This window comes from Triticum urartu, chromosome 1A (assembly GCF_056163025.1).
Source record: "Triticum urartu cultivar PI428250 chromosome 1A, HENAU_Tu73, whole genome shotgun sequence".
NCBI lineage: Eukaryota > Viridiplantae > Streptophyta > Magnoliopsida > Poales > Poaceae > Triticum > Triticum urartu.
The window spans coordinates 548,757,682-548,771,228 of NC_141873.1; the positions used below are offsets into that span (position 1 = coordinate 548,757,682).

Sequence of the window (13,547 nt, forward strand, 5' to 3'; positions counted from 1 at the left end):
GCCCAGCACCGGCTGCGCTAAGCCCCGCGCCGGGGGCCCCTCGACCAGCACTCCCATGCGGCGGCGGCACGACAGCCCCGGCCCTACTCGCAGCCGCTTGGGACTTCACCGCCGGCGGCCCACCCGCTCCTCGACCAGCCATCGCACGCAGTGGAGGAATCCGGCGAGCACGGCCAGGACCGCACGGAGGTAGAACAGGCATCCCACGCCGACGAACCCTAGGCGAAGATGCAAACACGCATGCGCAGGAGGATTCGATCACGTCCGTGCATGCAGCGCTCGCGGCTATGCATGTGGCGCCCGGTATGGCCTGGGCCTCATACCCAGCCATCTCTGGCCCACCTAGCAAGGCGTCAACGGAAATTGAATCCGGCCCAAACCGGCCCAGCAGCTGGTTCAAGCGCTCGCTGCGAGCCTCCCGGATCCCGCTCGGCAACCTCGACGGCACCACAGCCGCCGCCGCCGGCAGCGATCCGGCTCTCGGCCGGCGATCAGGCCTTCTCTTCTTGACCACCGTCCACGAATCCGGATGAATTAAATCGAAAAGCGTGAGGTTTGGAAGGTGTACCTTAGGTATGGGGCCCTTCCAGGGCCTGACCGCCGTCTCCGCCGTTCTCCGGTGAACGACACGGCGCACCATCTCCTTCCTCTCGTCCAGATGTAGCCCGATCCGCGCCGGATCCTCCACCGGCAATACCGAGTCTACGGTTGTGGCTACATCATCCTCGGAGTAACCTGCGTGAAATAAATCTAAAATCAAATCCGATGGAGTAGGCGACGTCGGTGAACCCCCTGGATCCTCTCCGTCCCCGTCGGCATCCTCGTCGTCCGAATTCAGAAGAGCCCAGAAACGGCCGCCGACGCCTGCCCGGTCCGCCGCCGCGGGGCGACGCGCCTCGGTGGTCGCCTCCACCGTCGCCCGGGGAGTCGCCCTCATCGCCCGGGGAGTCGCCCAGTCGCCCCTCTTCTATACTTTCTTGTTACTCTCGATGAAGAATTGTTCTTTTGTGTGTCTCCTCCGATTAATATGTACTGCATGTGTCAGTTTTGCAGAAAAAAATGCGTGAGGGGATAAACAAATTTTTTTTGGAGAGACAAACCTAACATTCTTCTAACTAGTTTTTTCTTGAGACAAGACCTAAAAGGATAATTTCTTCATTTTTATTTATCTTTTAGAATGATCCGACTATATTCATTAAAATAAACAAATTACATCAGATCTAAGAAACTGAATCACAACAGGGCAAAAAGATCTATTACACAACAAAAAGTTACACCAAAGATCTTTTTTTTGCGGGGAACACCAAAGATCTTTGAATTTGTTATCTCTAGCTCCATCTTTTGCACCTTCACTTTTCTTCATGCCTCTTGTGAAGAAGCTACAGAAGATCAGACCTGCACAAGCTGCACTAACCACAAAGGTTTTGAAAAGCCACCCACTCCAATGGGTGAGAACATAAAATCATTGAATGCACTGTTGTTTAATAGCTATTAAACTATAGGTATTTTGTTTCTATCTCGCAGAGCTGAAGAAGGAGGTTACATCTATAGCTAGCTTGTTGAGTGGAAAAGGGGAGGTAGCAAACTCATGAATTTTTTTCTGGCATGCGGAAAAATATAGTCAGAGTTTTTTTTAAGTCCCAAGTCGCCCACACGCTATTTACGTGTAACTCAACACTGTTTCATGTAGTTTTCGTATTCTAGAAGACAAGAGTATGACTATGATCACTATATATGTTGGTCCCCAAGTCTCTGTGTGAGCAGTATGCCACTAAACATAAGACATCCTTTGGTATTTTACAGAATTCATGGGCCAAATCTGCAAATGGTGCACTCCAGTTAAGCCCACTAAGAAATCATGGAGCTTTCGAGTCCGTGTGCATGTGAGAGCATCTCCAGCCGTTCGCCCCCCAGGATGCATAAAATCGCCCCCTGGGGGCGAGCCGGCGATACAATCGGCGCTGGGGGCGGTTTTGCGCCCAGTCGTCGCTCCCAGCTCGCCCCCAGGCGCCGATATTGGCCCACTTTTCAGCCCCATTTCGGCGAATAAAGGGCCCATATGGACGACAATAGGCCCATATTCGGCGTGGTTCGTCGTTGTTCGGCGTTCAATTATCCACAAATTTTTTTATCACATATTTCATCACATAAATATCAAATACTTCAACAAAATAGTACAACAACAAATAGTTCAATACAAATTATATAGTTCAACAAATAAAAACTCATATTTCATCACACGTCGCGCCCGGCGTCGCCCTTGAGCCTCCATAGGTGCTCTATCAGATCTTGCTGCAGTTGATGATGCACCTGTGGGTCTCGGATCTCCTAACGCATACTGAGATAGGCAGTGCAGGTTGCCTGTAGCTGGTGATCAACTTCGGCTACAGGACCCTGCCTCTAGTATGGTTCAGTGTCAAACACTGGGTCTTCTTGCTCGCTCTCGATGATCATGTTGTGCAAGATGACACAACAAGTCATAGTCTCCCACATTTGATCTTTCGACCAGGTCTGAGCGGGGTACCGGACAACAGCAAATCGAGATTGGAGCACACCAAATACCCGCTCGACATCCTTCCTGCAAGCCTCCTGAACCTTCGCAAATCAGGCGTTCTTGCCTCCTAGAACAGGGTTTGAGATCGTCTTCACAAATGTCGACCATCTCGGATAGATGCCATCAGCTAGATAGTACCCCTTGTTGTAGTGCCGCCCATTGATCTCGAAGTTCACCGGAGGAGAATGACCTTCAACAAGCTTGGCAAAGACAGGAGAGCACTGCAGCACGTTGATGTCATTGTGAGTTCCTGGCATACCAAAGGAGTGCCAAATCCAGAGGTCCTGTGTGGCCACCGCCTCAAGTACCACACTGCAACCACCTTTGACGCCTTTGTACATCCCCTGCCAAGCAAATGGGCAATTCTTCCATTTCCAATGCATGCAGTCGATGCTTCCAAGCATCCCATGAAATCCTCTTGTTGCATTCTGTGCTAGGATCCGAGCAGTGTCTTCCGCATTGGGTGTTCTCAAGAATTACGGTCCAAACACTGCCACCACTGCCCGACAGAACTTGTAGAAACACTCCATGCTGGTGGACTCGGCCATGCGCCCATTGTCGTCCAGTAAATCACCGGGAGCTCCGTATGCAAGCATCCTCATCGCTGTCGTGCACTTCTGAATCGAGGTGAATCCAAGTTTGCTGGTGCAATCCATCTTGCACTTGAAGTAGTTGTCGAACTCCCGGATGGAATTCACAATCCTGAGGAAGAGCTTTCGACTCATCCGATAACGGCGCCGAAATGTTTTGTCGCCGTGAAGTGGAGCATCGGCGAAGTAGTCGGAGTAGAGCATGCAGTAGCCTTCGAGACGATGCCGGTTTTTTTGCTTTCACCCGCCCCGGCGCCGAGCCACCCCGCCGCGGCTTTTCATTGCTAGCCAGCAGCTGGGCGAGGGCGGCGAGCACCATCAGATGCTCTTCTTCCTGGACGTCGGCCTCGGCTTCCTCCTCCAGCGGCGCGGCGAGCGCTTCCTCGTCATCCGAGTCCATCGCCGAGGCAGGCAAATCGCCGAACACCTTGCACCCAGTGGGCGTGCACCCGCCGAACTGCCCCTCCGCGGCCGGAAACGGCGGCCGGAAACACCTAGCTGTTGTTGGAGGGGCTGCCGCGGTGAACCTCTGCTATTTGTCCGGCGAAGAATGGCTATCTAGCGGTGAAGGGCGGTGGGCAGCGCCGGGATATAGCTAGTGGCGGCCGAGGGCGCGGGGGGTGGAAGGCGGGTCGGGGAAGAAAATCTTGACTTTTCGCCTGACGGTGTGGGCCAGCCGCGCTTTTCCCTTGCGCCGGAGCCCCCGATCACCCCCAGTGCGCCGGGTTCGGCCTGCGGCCGCCGGACGGAAAAAAGGACCGAACCGGCGCTTTTCGTCGTCCTGGGGGCGCGACTGGGACGTTTTTTTTGGCGCCGACGCCGAAAAAATGGTCTGGGGGAGGGCCTGTTAGGGACACGGCTGAAGATACTCTGACGGAGCCTATTTTCGCCAGTGGACTTGAGTGAGCTCACGTGCACTAGTCTTGCACAATTCAGTAATTACTGGCACGCTGATATCGATGAGTCGAGGCTTGATGTAGCATAGGGGATTGCTCGCCTAATGAGCGAGGGAGGGAAAATTGCACAGATTTGTGTTTGTGTGTTTTGTTCTAATAATTATTTTCGTTCTTCTAATGATCCAGGCCTCTTGTAAGTTGAACTACAATGATTGCAATGAATTGTTTTCGTCCTAATGAACCATGCCACTTCTAAGTTGAACTTCAATGATTGCAATGATGAGCATTAAGGTTGGAGGTGAAATCTTAACTACTCCTACCGTCCGGAATTGCTTGTCATATAAATGTGTAAAAATGGATGTATCTAGAACTAAAATACGTCTAGATACATCTTTTTTTCCGACACAAGTATTTTCGGACGGAGGAGTATTAGCTGATCACACGTCAAGTTTCTTGAGCCTCCTTTTAGTTGTCAAGCTCGAACCTACTTATCATATGGGAAGCTTGAGCTTCTCTCGAGCTTGTCTTTTTTCTTTACAAGGATATTTTCTGTGGAGACGTGAAATCTTAGCTAAATGAACGGCAGCATTATCTGCAAAAATAAATAAATTTTTTGAGGCTAAAACACACGCTTTATTACTCAAGAATGTTCTGAGGAATACATCTCAAGTTTGGAGGTTCAAGCAGCCAAACATGGCGACCAATAGACAGACTAAGCGTGTATTTAGCGAGGCTATGTGCCTCGATATTTATGGTTCTACGTTCAAAAATAAAAGAACAAGATTGAAAATCAGACTCCATTTGCTTGATCTCCTGGATAATGTGTGCATGTTTTCCTCATTACCTTCGGAAATATTAGAGACCACTTCCTTGCAATCCGATGCGACCACCACCTGTGTTTGCACTAGATCGGACGCTAAAGCCAAAGCCTCCCTGCAAGCTAGGGCTTCAAGAGACGCCGGGTCGTAAACACCCTCAAAACATATGGCTGAAGCTCCCATGAACGAGCCATCAATGGCTCGACAGATGACACCAACTGATCCGCGCCTTGCTGATTTGGTTGTAGCCCCATCCACTTTGATCTTGCAATGACCAGGTGGTGGAGGGATCCAGCGTTGAACCACCGTTGGAGCCTGCACCTGGTTCTGTTGCGTAGGTCTCGAGGCTGATATCTCTGAGATGAAGCGATCAACAAAAAGGTGTGTACCCGCTGGACTTTGGAATGTATTTTCATGGATTGCCTTCCGGCGAGCGTGCCAAATAGCCCATAGGGTGACTAGAGCTCTGATGAAATCTGACGACGATACTTTCTCCATTATAGTGAAGATCCATGTGCGTGCATCAGGTTCTGTTACCTCACTCAAAGCCGACAACAAATGCTCTTCCTCCAGCGCCCACACGCATCTCGACATGGTACATTCCAACAACGAGTGACGCCATGAATCCTCATTGCCGCAAATTCTGCACCGGCTTGTCGTCGCCATTTTCTGGTGGTGGAGCAGGTCAGCAGAAGGTATAGACTGTTGTGCTAATCTCCAAAGAAACACTCGGATTTTAGAAGGAACCTGGACCTTCCAGAGTTGACACCACGCCCTTTCCTCTGATTCCGTATTCGATGAGTCGCTCCGTCCTTCCAGCCAAGCTTCTCTCCGGATTTTTGTTGTGACCAACATACGGTAGGCTGATCTTACTGTAAATATACCCTTGCGCTCATGGCTCCAAACCCAGAAGTCATCAACAGGTCTTGTGCACATCGGAATGGATAGGATAGCATCAGCGTCGAACTTGATAAAAATGCTTCGGACTAGTCCCCGGTTCCAGTCTCCCACACTATGCAAAATGAGCTCGTTCACCATCTGTGGAGGGTTCTGTATCAAACTTGTAATTGGTCTCATGTTATGCTCCCGGGGTAACCAATTATCCCGCCATATGTTGGTAGTAACTCCGTTGCCAACTCTACGGATTAGGCCCCGAGATAAAACACCCTTGCCCTCATATATCGCTCGCCACACTTGAGATGGCGAACTCCCCAACTCAGCTTGTAAGAAATCTGTGCTTGGAAAATACTTTGCCTTCAAGATTCTTGCACTAAGGGAGGTGGGATCCTGAAGAATACGCCAAGCCTGCCTCGCCAACAAAGCAAGGTTAAAAAGTTCTATATCACGGAAACCCAAGCCTCCCATGTATTTTGGTCTTGTCATGACTTCCCAAGACACCCAAGCAGCCTTTCTTTCTCCCTCCTTACTTCCCCACCAAAATTTCCTGATAAGAGAATTTATATGTTGGCAAAGGCCTCTAGGGAGTAAAAAGCAGGACATTGAGTAAACAGGAACAGCCTCAGCCACACTTCTAATGAGGACTTCTTTTCCACCAGCAGGTAATAATTTTTCCATCCACCCTTTAACTTTGCTCCAGACTCTATCTCTCAGGTATTTGAAAGCCCCATTTTTTGAGCTTCCCACATCACTAGGCATGCCCAAATACTTTTCAGAAAGTGTTTCGTTTGGGACTTCCAGCACATCTTTAATCTCATTCCTTAGAGTTGTGGGGCACCCCTTGCTAAAAAAGATAGATGATTTTGAACGATTTATTTTCTGCCCTGGCGCTTTACAATATTTGTCCAAAACTGAGGATAACTCTCTAGCTCCATCACCATGTGCCTTGAAGAACAGCAGGCTGTCATCTGCAAAAAGTAAGTGGCTTACCGGCGGAGCCGTTTGGGCCACTTCAATACCACTGAGGTGCGATGACTCATTATTATTTAGGAGGCACGAAAGGCCCTCCGCTGCGAGCAAGAACAGGTAAGGAGATATCGGGTCCCCCTGCCGGATACCTCGGGTAGGTTTGAATTTCTCAAGTTTATTACCATTCATCAACACTGAGAAGTTAACTGAGCTTACCATACCCATAATCATAGAGACCCAAAGTGGTGCAAAAATAAATAAATGGAATGTAGTGCTGAGCTCGCGGCCTACGTAAGCATTATGTCTGTTTTGGCCCGTGCTCCATGCTTCTCCGTACTGAGCCCAACAATCCACACACACACACGTCGGCTTCCCCTCCAAGGCCCAAAACCAAAGGAGTTTTACCTGTCCGCCGTAACGCAGCATTCGCAGCGCCGCGCCGGGAAATCGACCTCACACAACCCTAGAGCTAATCTGCCGGCGCGATGCTGCGAACGTTCCTCGCTGGCTGTCACCCTCGCCCTCTCGGCTCCCGTCGCCATGAATGCTGCGCCATCGCCCGGCTCGGCCGCCGCGTGGATGCGATCCCGTCCCCGTCCCCGTCCCGGAGCTACACGTCGTCGGAGGACGAGACGATGGACACCGAAGCCGATCACGCGGAGGCCAAACCAGTGGCACCTGCCTCCGCGAACAGCTACGGCCGCGCATCACCCAACCACAGGCGGCAGCATCTGTACCTGGTGGCTGGTGCTCGACGACTGGAAGAAGGGCTTCAGCATCCACAAGCTGGACCTGCCGGGCGACTTGGCCATGCGGCCTCCGGTCCACCGCCAATCAAGCGAAAAAAATGATTACTGGAGCTTCGCCGCCCTTGGTAGAAGCATCGTCGCCATGGGAACCTATGCTCCTCGGTCGGGCTCGCGGGAACATTGCGTCACCCTCGCATATGACACCGAGACGGCAGGGCTGTCCATCGTCCATGATGTTCCGAAAACAATGTCCGGTCCCTGGTTCCATGCGGCTGCTGCCGGGGACAAGCTGTAACTTTTGAAGTCAACTGCACGGGTAATTGGAATGGTAATGAGGGCTGCTACAAAGGATGCGTGCATGGCCTCGAAGATTTGCCTCCGCCAACGGACATCGAGGCCTACTCATGGGGGAACTTGGAGCAGCATACCATCAACTCTCGCTTTCAACGTATTCCAAATGCAGTCCATCACAGTGCACCCAGAGGGAGGAGGGCGCATCTCGTTGTTTGTATCGGTGGAGGGGGGGTGGAGACTCGGACACCTTGGGCGAGGAGGATGGCGAGGAGGGCCCCTTGGTCCAGGACAACCTCTCCCGCATCTACTCCTTCCTATGACATCGAGAGCGGCAAGTGGAGGGGCCATGGCAAGTGGGGTCTACCTTTTTTTGGCCAAGTCCTGTACAACAAGGAGCTTGATGCGTGGGTTGGGCTTCACAGGGTGCATGGATACCCAGATGGCTACATCTGCTTGCTCCTGCGACGTCATCTCTCCCACAGAGAGACACGCACAACCGGCCTGGAAGCTATGCGCGAAGATGTTGTTCGATCCTCATGCAGCCCCGAGGCTATATACAGATAGGCACATTCCGGCAAGTCTTGTGTACATGGGTGACAGACAGTATCTACTGCCTCGTCGAGGTCGTGACACAAGAAAGATTTAATAGGAGGCGCCGCACTAGCACTGGAAGCAAGTGCATGATCCGCTTGTCCACGTTCCGCCTCCTACCTCTTCTCCAAATACGATGAGCATTTTCAGGTGCAGGCATTCTGGATGTGACGGAGGGTATATATGGTAGCTAGCGCAAACCGGATGCATCAGGACGCATGGTGAATCCCCTGCAGATTGCTATAATATTTACGAGATTGTTTCGCCAGTGCTTGTGAAATGTTTAAATTTCGGGACATGCTTGTTGGTTTTGATCTGACGGCTTAAACAGGCCCGTTAGATCTATTAGTCTAACAAAAAAAAAGATGAAGGGATAACGATAAGTGAAGGGGTCCACGTACCAACGTACGTGAGCCTCGATCAGAACTAACGCGCCCTGATCGGGGGCGCCCAAAAACCAACTCAGGTTTTGGGTCCCCTGTCACCAGCGCCATATTAAAAGGGATACGGGAGAGAGCTGGCCACATGCGAGATCACAATTCACGTAAGGTTTACTCTCCTCCTGATATTCTCTCACCCCATCCGATCAGGGGGAGTGCTGCAACGACCGGAAGACCTAAGCCTGCCGCCGCTGCTGTCCCCGGGCAGTGCCGGTGGCGCCCTGAAGGAATCAGGACGTCGAGGAGAACCTCTACTTCGACTACATCACCCCTCCATCAAGCCTGCACCAAGCAGGTGATCATGTCCACTGCCGTGACATGTAATGATCCCCTAAACCCTTCTCTGTTCATGCTTTTAGGTGATCTAGATGCAATCAGTTCTTGCTAATGGCATTCCAGAGATGCATAATTTATCCAACAATGGTATCAGTCGCCAATCTTGATTGCAATAGATCCGTTTATTGTTGATCAGTAAATCACTACCATATTTAGATCAATGTCAAGTTTAGGGTTCATGATCAAGATTGAAAGTTTTAGCCCCTGATTAGCCCAAATATGCATGCTACTGTCTTGCTGCCCCTGTACATCATCATGTTGTTTTCTAATTGCTACGGATTAAGTACTGCTATCTTTTGGTCAATCAATTTTTTAATTAATCTATGTTAAGATCTAATGCTCACTTTCATGTTAAGTTGATTAAAATTGATCATGCTTAAGTACTGTTTCCATATGCATTAGCAAAATATTAGGCAGAGGGATACACGCAAGTCTACAGTAGCAACCCCTCATGATGAAGAACCCTAGAATTAATCCCCAATTCGTAAGAACCCTAATTCTGCAATTCTGACTGTTTTCCCCCCAAATCAAGCACTGATGTACACGAATTGGAGAAGGAATGAGGAGAATCCTCACCTAATGCGCCGCGTAGCCGCCTCTTCCCTTCGGGGCCCGCACTGCGTCCACCGCGGTGCGAGGGCGGAGACGCCTGACGCCGCCGTCCTCAGTACGACACGCGGGAAGAACTCGGCAGCCGCCGCTGCTCTAATGGACGTGCCTCTGTGTGGCCGACGCCGCGCAGGTCGCCGTCGCCTTTCATGCCGCGGTGGCCGGCGCCCATCCTCCTCCTTGATGTGCCATGTACACGGATGCTAGCAGCCACGCTCGACGAAGGAGCACGCCGGACATCGTCCATGGCATGCTGCTTCGGCGAGCGCAGCCGCCGCGCCGCCATGGCCGGCGCGCCTTTCGGGCCGCCGTCGAACACCGTCGCCCCGCCAGTGAGTGGGAATCAGGAGGAGGGTTAGAAATGGATAGGGTTTGACCCAGCCGCAGGTTTTGCTCGGGTTTGGGGCGATCCGAGCCGTCGGCTGGATCCGACGACTCAGAGCATCGCCCGGCTCCCTGCTGGGCCGGCGGGCGCTAATGGGCCGATACCGGCTGTGGGCTGCGGCCCAGGTTATGTCAGTCCAGCGAAAACACAAAAAAAAAACTTCTTCTGGGCTGGGCCGTTTTACGTGTAGCTGTGGGGTCTTTCGGGCTAAAATCACTGTCGCGATTTTCTGTTTTTACAGTGCGTTTAAGTTAATAGTTATTATGTTTTTGCACCGTTAAAAAAATAGAAAATGCCTAAAACTAAAATGAACACATTATTATTCTGGGTAAAATTGAACCAACGAGATATTTTATTCAGGATTTATTATGTGTTTTGCATGATGAATTTTTAGACATAAAAAATAATGATATTTTCTTTTATGTTGATGTTTAAATTCAGAATGAAATGACTCTAATTTTAATTCAGACCAACGTTGTTTTATTATTATGAGTCATCCCCTATGATATTTTAATTCCATGTTTTTTCTGCCCAACGGTGTTTTGACATGGAGTTGAAATTAAATACTTGGCATGTTTGTTTATTTACCAACGTAAATTTATAATCATGCAAGTTTACTTATGAATTTTTATGATGATTTCGGCTTCCGCTCCATTTCGGTCCGAGACGATCGAACCACTTACGGGGAGTAACTTCCCTCGTTGGAAGTCCCAAGTCGAATTATGTTTGGGTTGTAATGAATTTGACTATGCCTTGAGGGAAGAAAAACCTGTGGCAGGTGTTACAGGGTATGCAGAACTAAAGAAAGACTATGATGTTAAGATGGAAAAGTGGAACAAGTCCAACCATATTGCGCTTCTCATCATGAAAGCGACACTATCGCCGGACATTTCTGAAGCACTCCCTAAGAAAGACACTGCTAAAGAATTCCTCACTGAAATGGAGGAGCAATTTAAAGGCTCCGACAAAGTGTATGCTCATGAGCTTTTTGCTAAACTTCTTCAGAAATACACTATTGACGAAAATGTTAGGCAACACATATTGAGGGTGGTAAATGCTTACACCAAACTTAAGGCTTTGGAGTGTTCTTTAAGTGAAGCTCTTCTTGTCATAATTATTCTTGAGTCTCTTCCAGAAGAGTTTGAACAATTTAAGGTCAACTATAACTCTCTAAAGGAAAAATGGCCACTCTCTGAGATGACCGCAAGGATCGTCCAGGAGGAAGAGAGGATCATGAGGCAGAAGAAAGACCATGTTTTTCATGTTAGCTCTAACAAGAGAAAGCATGACGGGCAAGGTTTTCCCAAGCCTCAGAAAAAGCAAGTCAAGAAAGAAGGCACTAAGCCATTCAACCCTAAGGCATTCAAGGGTAAAGAAGCCGGCAGTTCTTCTTCTGCGTCTAGCAGCTCCACTGCTGGAGAAAATGCTTGTAACTTCTGCAAAGAGGAGGGACACTATCAAAGGGACTGCCCAGGCTTTCTAAAATGGATGAACAAAAGAGGTATTGATGAAATTACTTTTGTAGATGAATCTTTTTATGTCGATTTTTCTATAAAGTCATGGTGGATTGATTCAGGGGCAACCACTCATGTTGCTAACTCTATGCAGGGATTCGATACGATCCAAACTATAAGAGGAGGAACAAGAAAGCTTAAGGTTGCGAACGGAGTTGAGGACGATGTTGAAGCTGTGGGATCTCTCACGTTGGAGCTACACACTGGCCACACTCTTAGATTGAATAATGTTATTTATGTGCCTACCTTAAGTAGGAATTTGATTTCAGTTTCTCGTTTAGATGATGATATGTATGAGTGCCATTTTGGCAAGAAACAATTTGCTTTGATCAAATGTAAGAAGAATGTAGGCATCGGTGTTAGACGAGGCCAACTATACATGTTATCTCTTAATAATGATTTAGTTATGCATGTGAGTGATGAAATTAATGTTGAGAAGAAATGGGAAGGAGTTAGTAATTCTTCGAAATTGTGGCATTGTCGTTTGGGCCACATTTCGAGGGGGAGAATGGAATGCTTAGTTAAAAATGAAATACTCCTCCCATTAGACTTCTCAGATGCAGACAAATGTGTCGACTGCATTGAAGGAAAATTCGCAAAAACAATTAAGAAAGGAGCAGTAAGAGCCATAGGGGTTTTAGAATTAATTCACACCGACATATGTGGACCCCTTAATGTTAAGTCTGTAGATGGTTTTGATTCATTCATTACATTCACAGACGACTTTTCCCGCTATGGATATATTTATCCCATACGTGACCGATCGGAAGCTTTGGAGAAATTCAAAGTCTATAAAGCGGAGGTTGAAAATCAACTGAATGCAAAAATCAAAGTTGTACGGTCTGATCGCGGGGGGAGAGTATTATGGTAGGCATGCTCCTTATGGGCAGATTCCTGGACCTTTTGCCAAGTTCTTATCTGAAATGGAATCATTGCTCAATACTCAATGCCTGGTGAACCACAACAAAATGGTGTGGCCAAGCGTCGCAACCGCACCCTTATGGATATGGTGCGAAGCATGCTTAGTCACTCGAAATTACCAGTAAGCCTTTGGATAGAGGCATTAAAGACAGCTCCACACATACTAAATCTTGCTCCAACTAAGTCAGCACCGAACACACCTTAAGAGATGTGGGCGGGAAAGAAACCGAGCTTGAATTACTTATGAGTGTGGGGTTGCCCTGCTGAAGCTAAAGTTTTCAATCCACAACTTAAGAAATTGGATCCAAAAACAGTTAGTTGTTTCTTCGTTGGATACCCTCATAGGGGAAAGGGATATCGTTTTTATTGTCCAAGTCATACCACCAAGTTTGTGGAGACTAGACAAGTGGTATTTTTTGAGGATAATAAGGTCACTAAGTTAAGGGAGATCGATCTTGAGGAGAAGCGGGTTTGTGCACCATCCCCGATTATCCAAGAGATTGTTTTTCCAATACGAAGAAATGTGACAACTGATGATCCTGAATCTCATGGTTCAGTTTCTCAGTCAAATGGTGATCCGGAGACTAATAATGAAAATCCAGACACAAATGAGGACCACCAGGAAAATAATGATTCACAAAATGATGATGTACCACCACCACCTGCTCCTATGGGTATACCACGGCGTGAGAGGAAGAAAGCCATATCAGACGACTATATCACTTTGATGATTGCGGATATGAATGATCTAGGAAAGGTGGAGGATCCAACCTCTTATAAGGAGGCCATTAAAAGAGAAAATTCGTCCAAATGGTTGGTTGCCATGGAAGACGAGTTGAAATCTATGGGCTCAAATGACGTATGGGACTTAGTAGAAGTTCCCGATGGAGCTAAGAAAGTAGGCTGCAAGTGGGTCTACAAAACCAAGTATGATTCCAAAGGGAATGTCGAACGGTTCAAAGCAAGGCTAGTGGCAAAAGGGTA

The 13,547-nt window shown here is 48.7% G+C and overlaps 1 protein-coding gene across 1 annotated transcript; it reads left to right on the plus strand.

Annotated features, from left to right (window-relative positions):
- The first annotated feature begins 8,586 nt into the window (after positions 1-8,586).
- LOC147992551 (uncharacterized) lies at positions 8,587-11,783 on the plus strand. The gene is made up of 3 exons (XM_087530859.1): positions 8,587-9,118; positions 10,772-11,629; positions 11,737-11,783. The coding sequence occupies exons 1-3, from the start codon at positions 8,884-8,886 to the stop codon at positions 11,781-11,783; spliced, it is 1,140 nt and encodes a 379-aa protein (XP_087386985.1). The 5' UTR covers positions 8,587-8,883.
- The last annotated feature ends 1,764 nt before the right edge of the window (positions 11,784-13,547 follow it).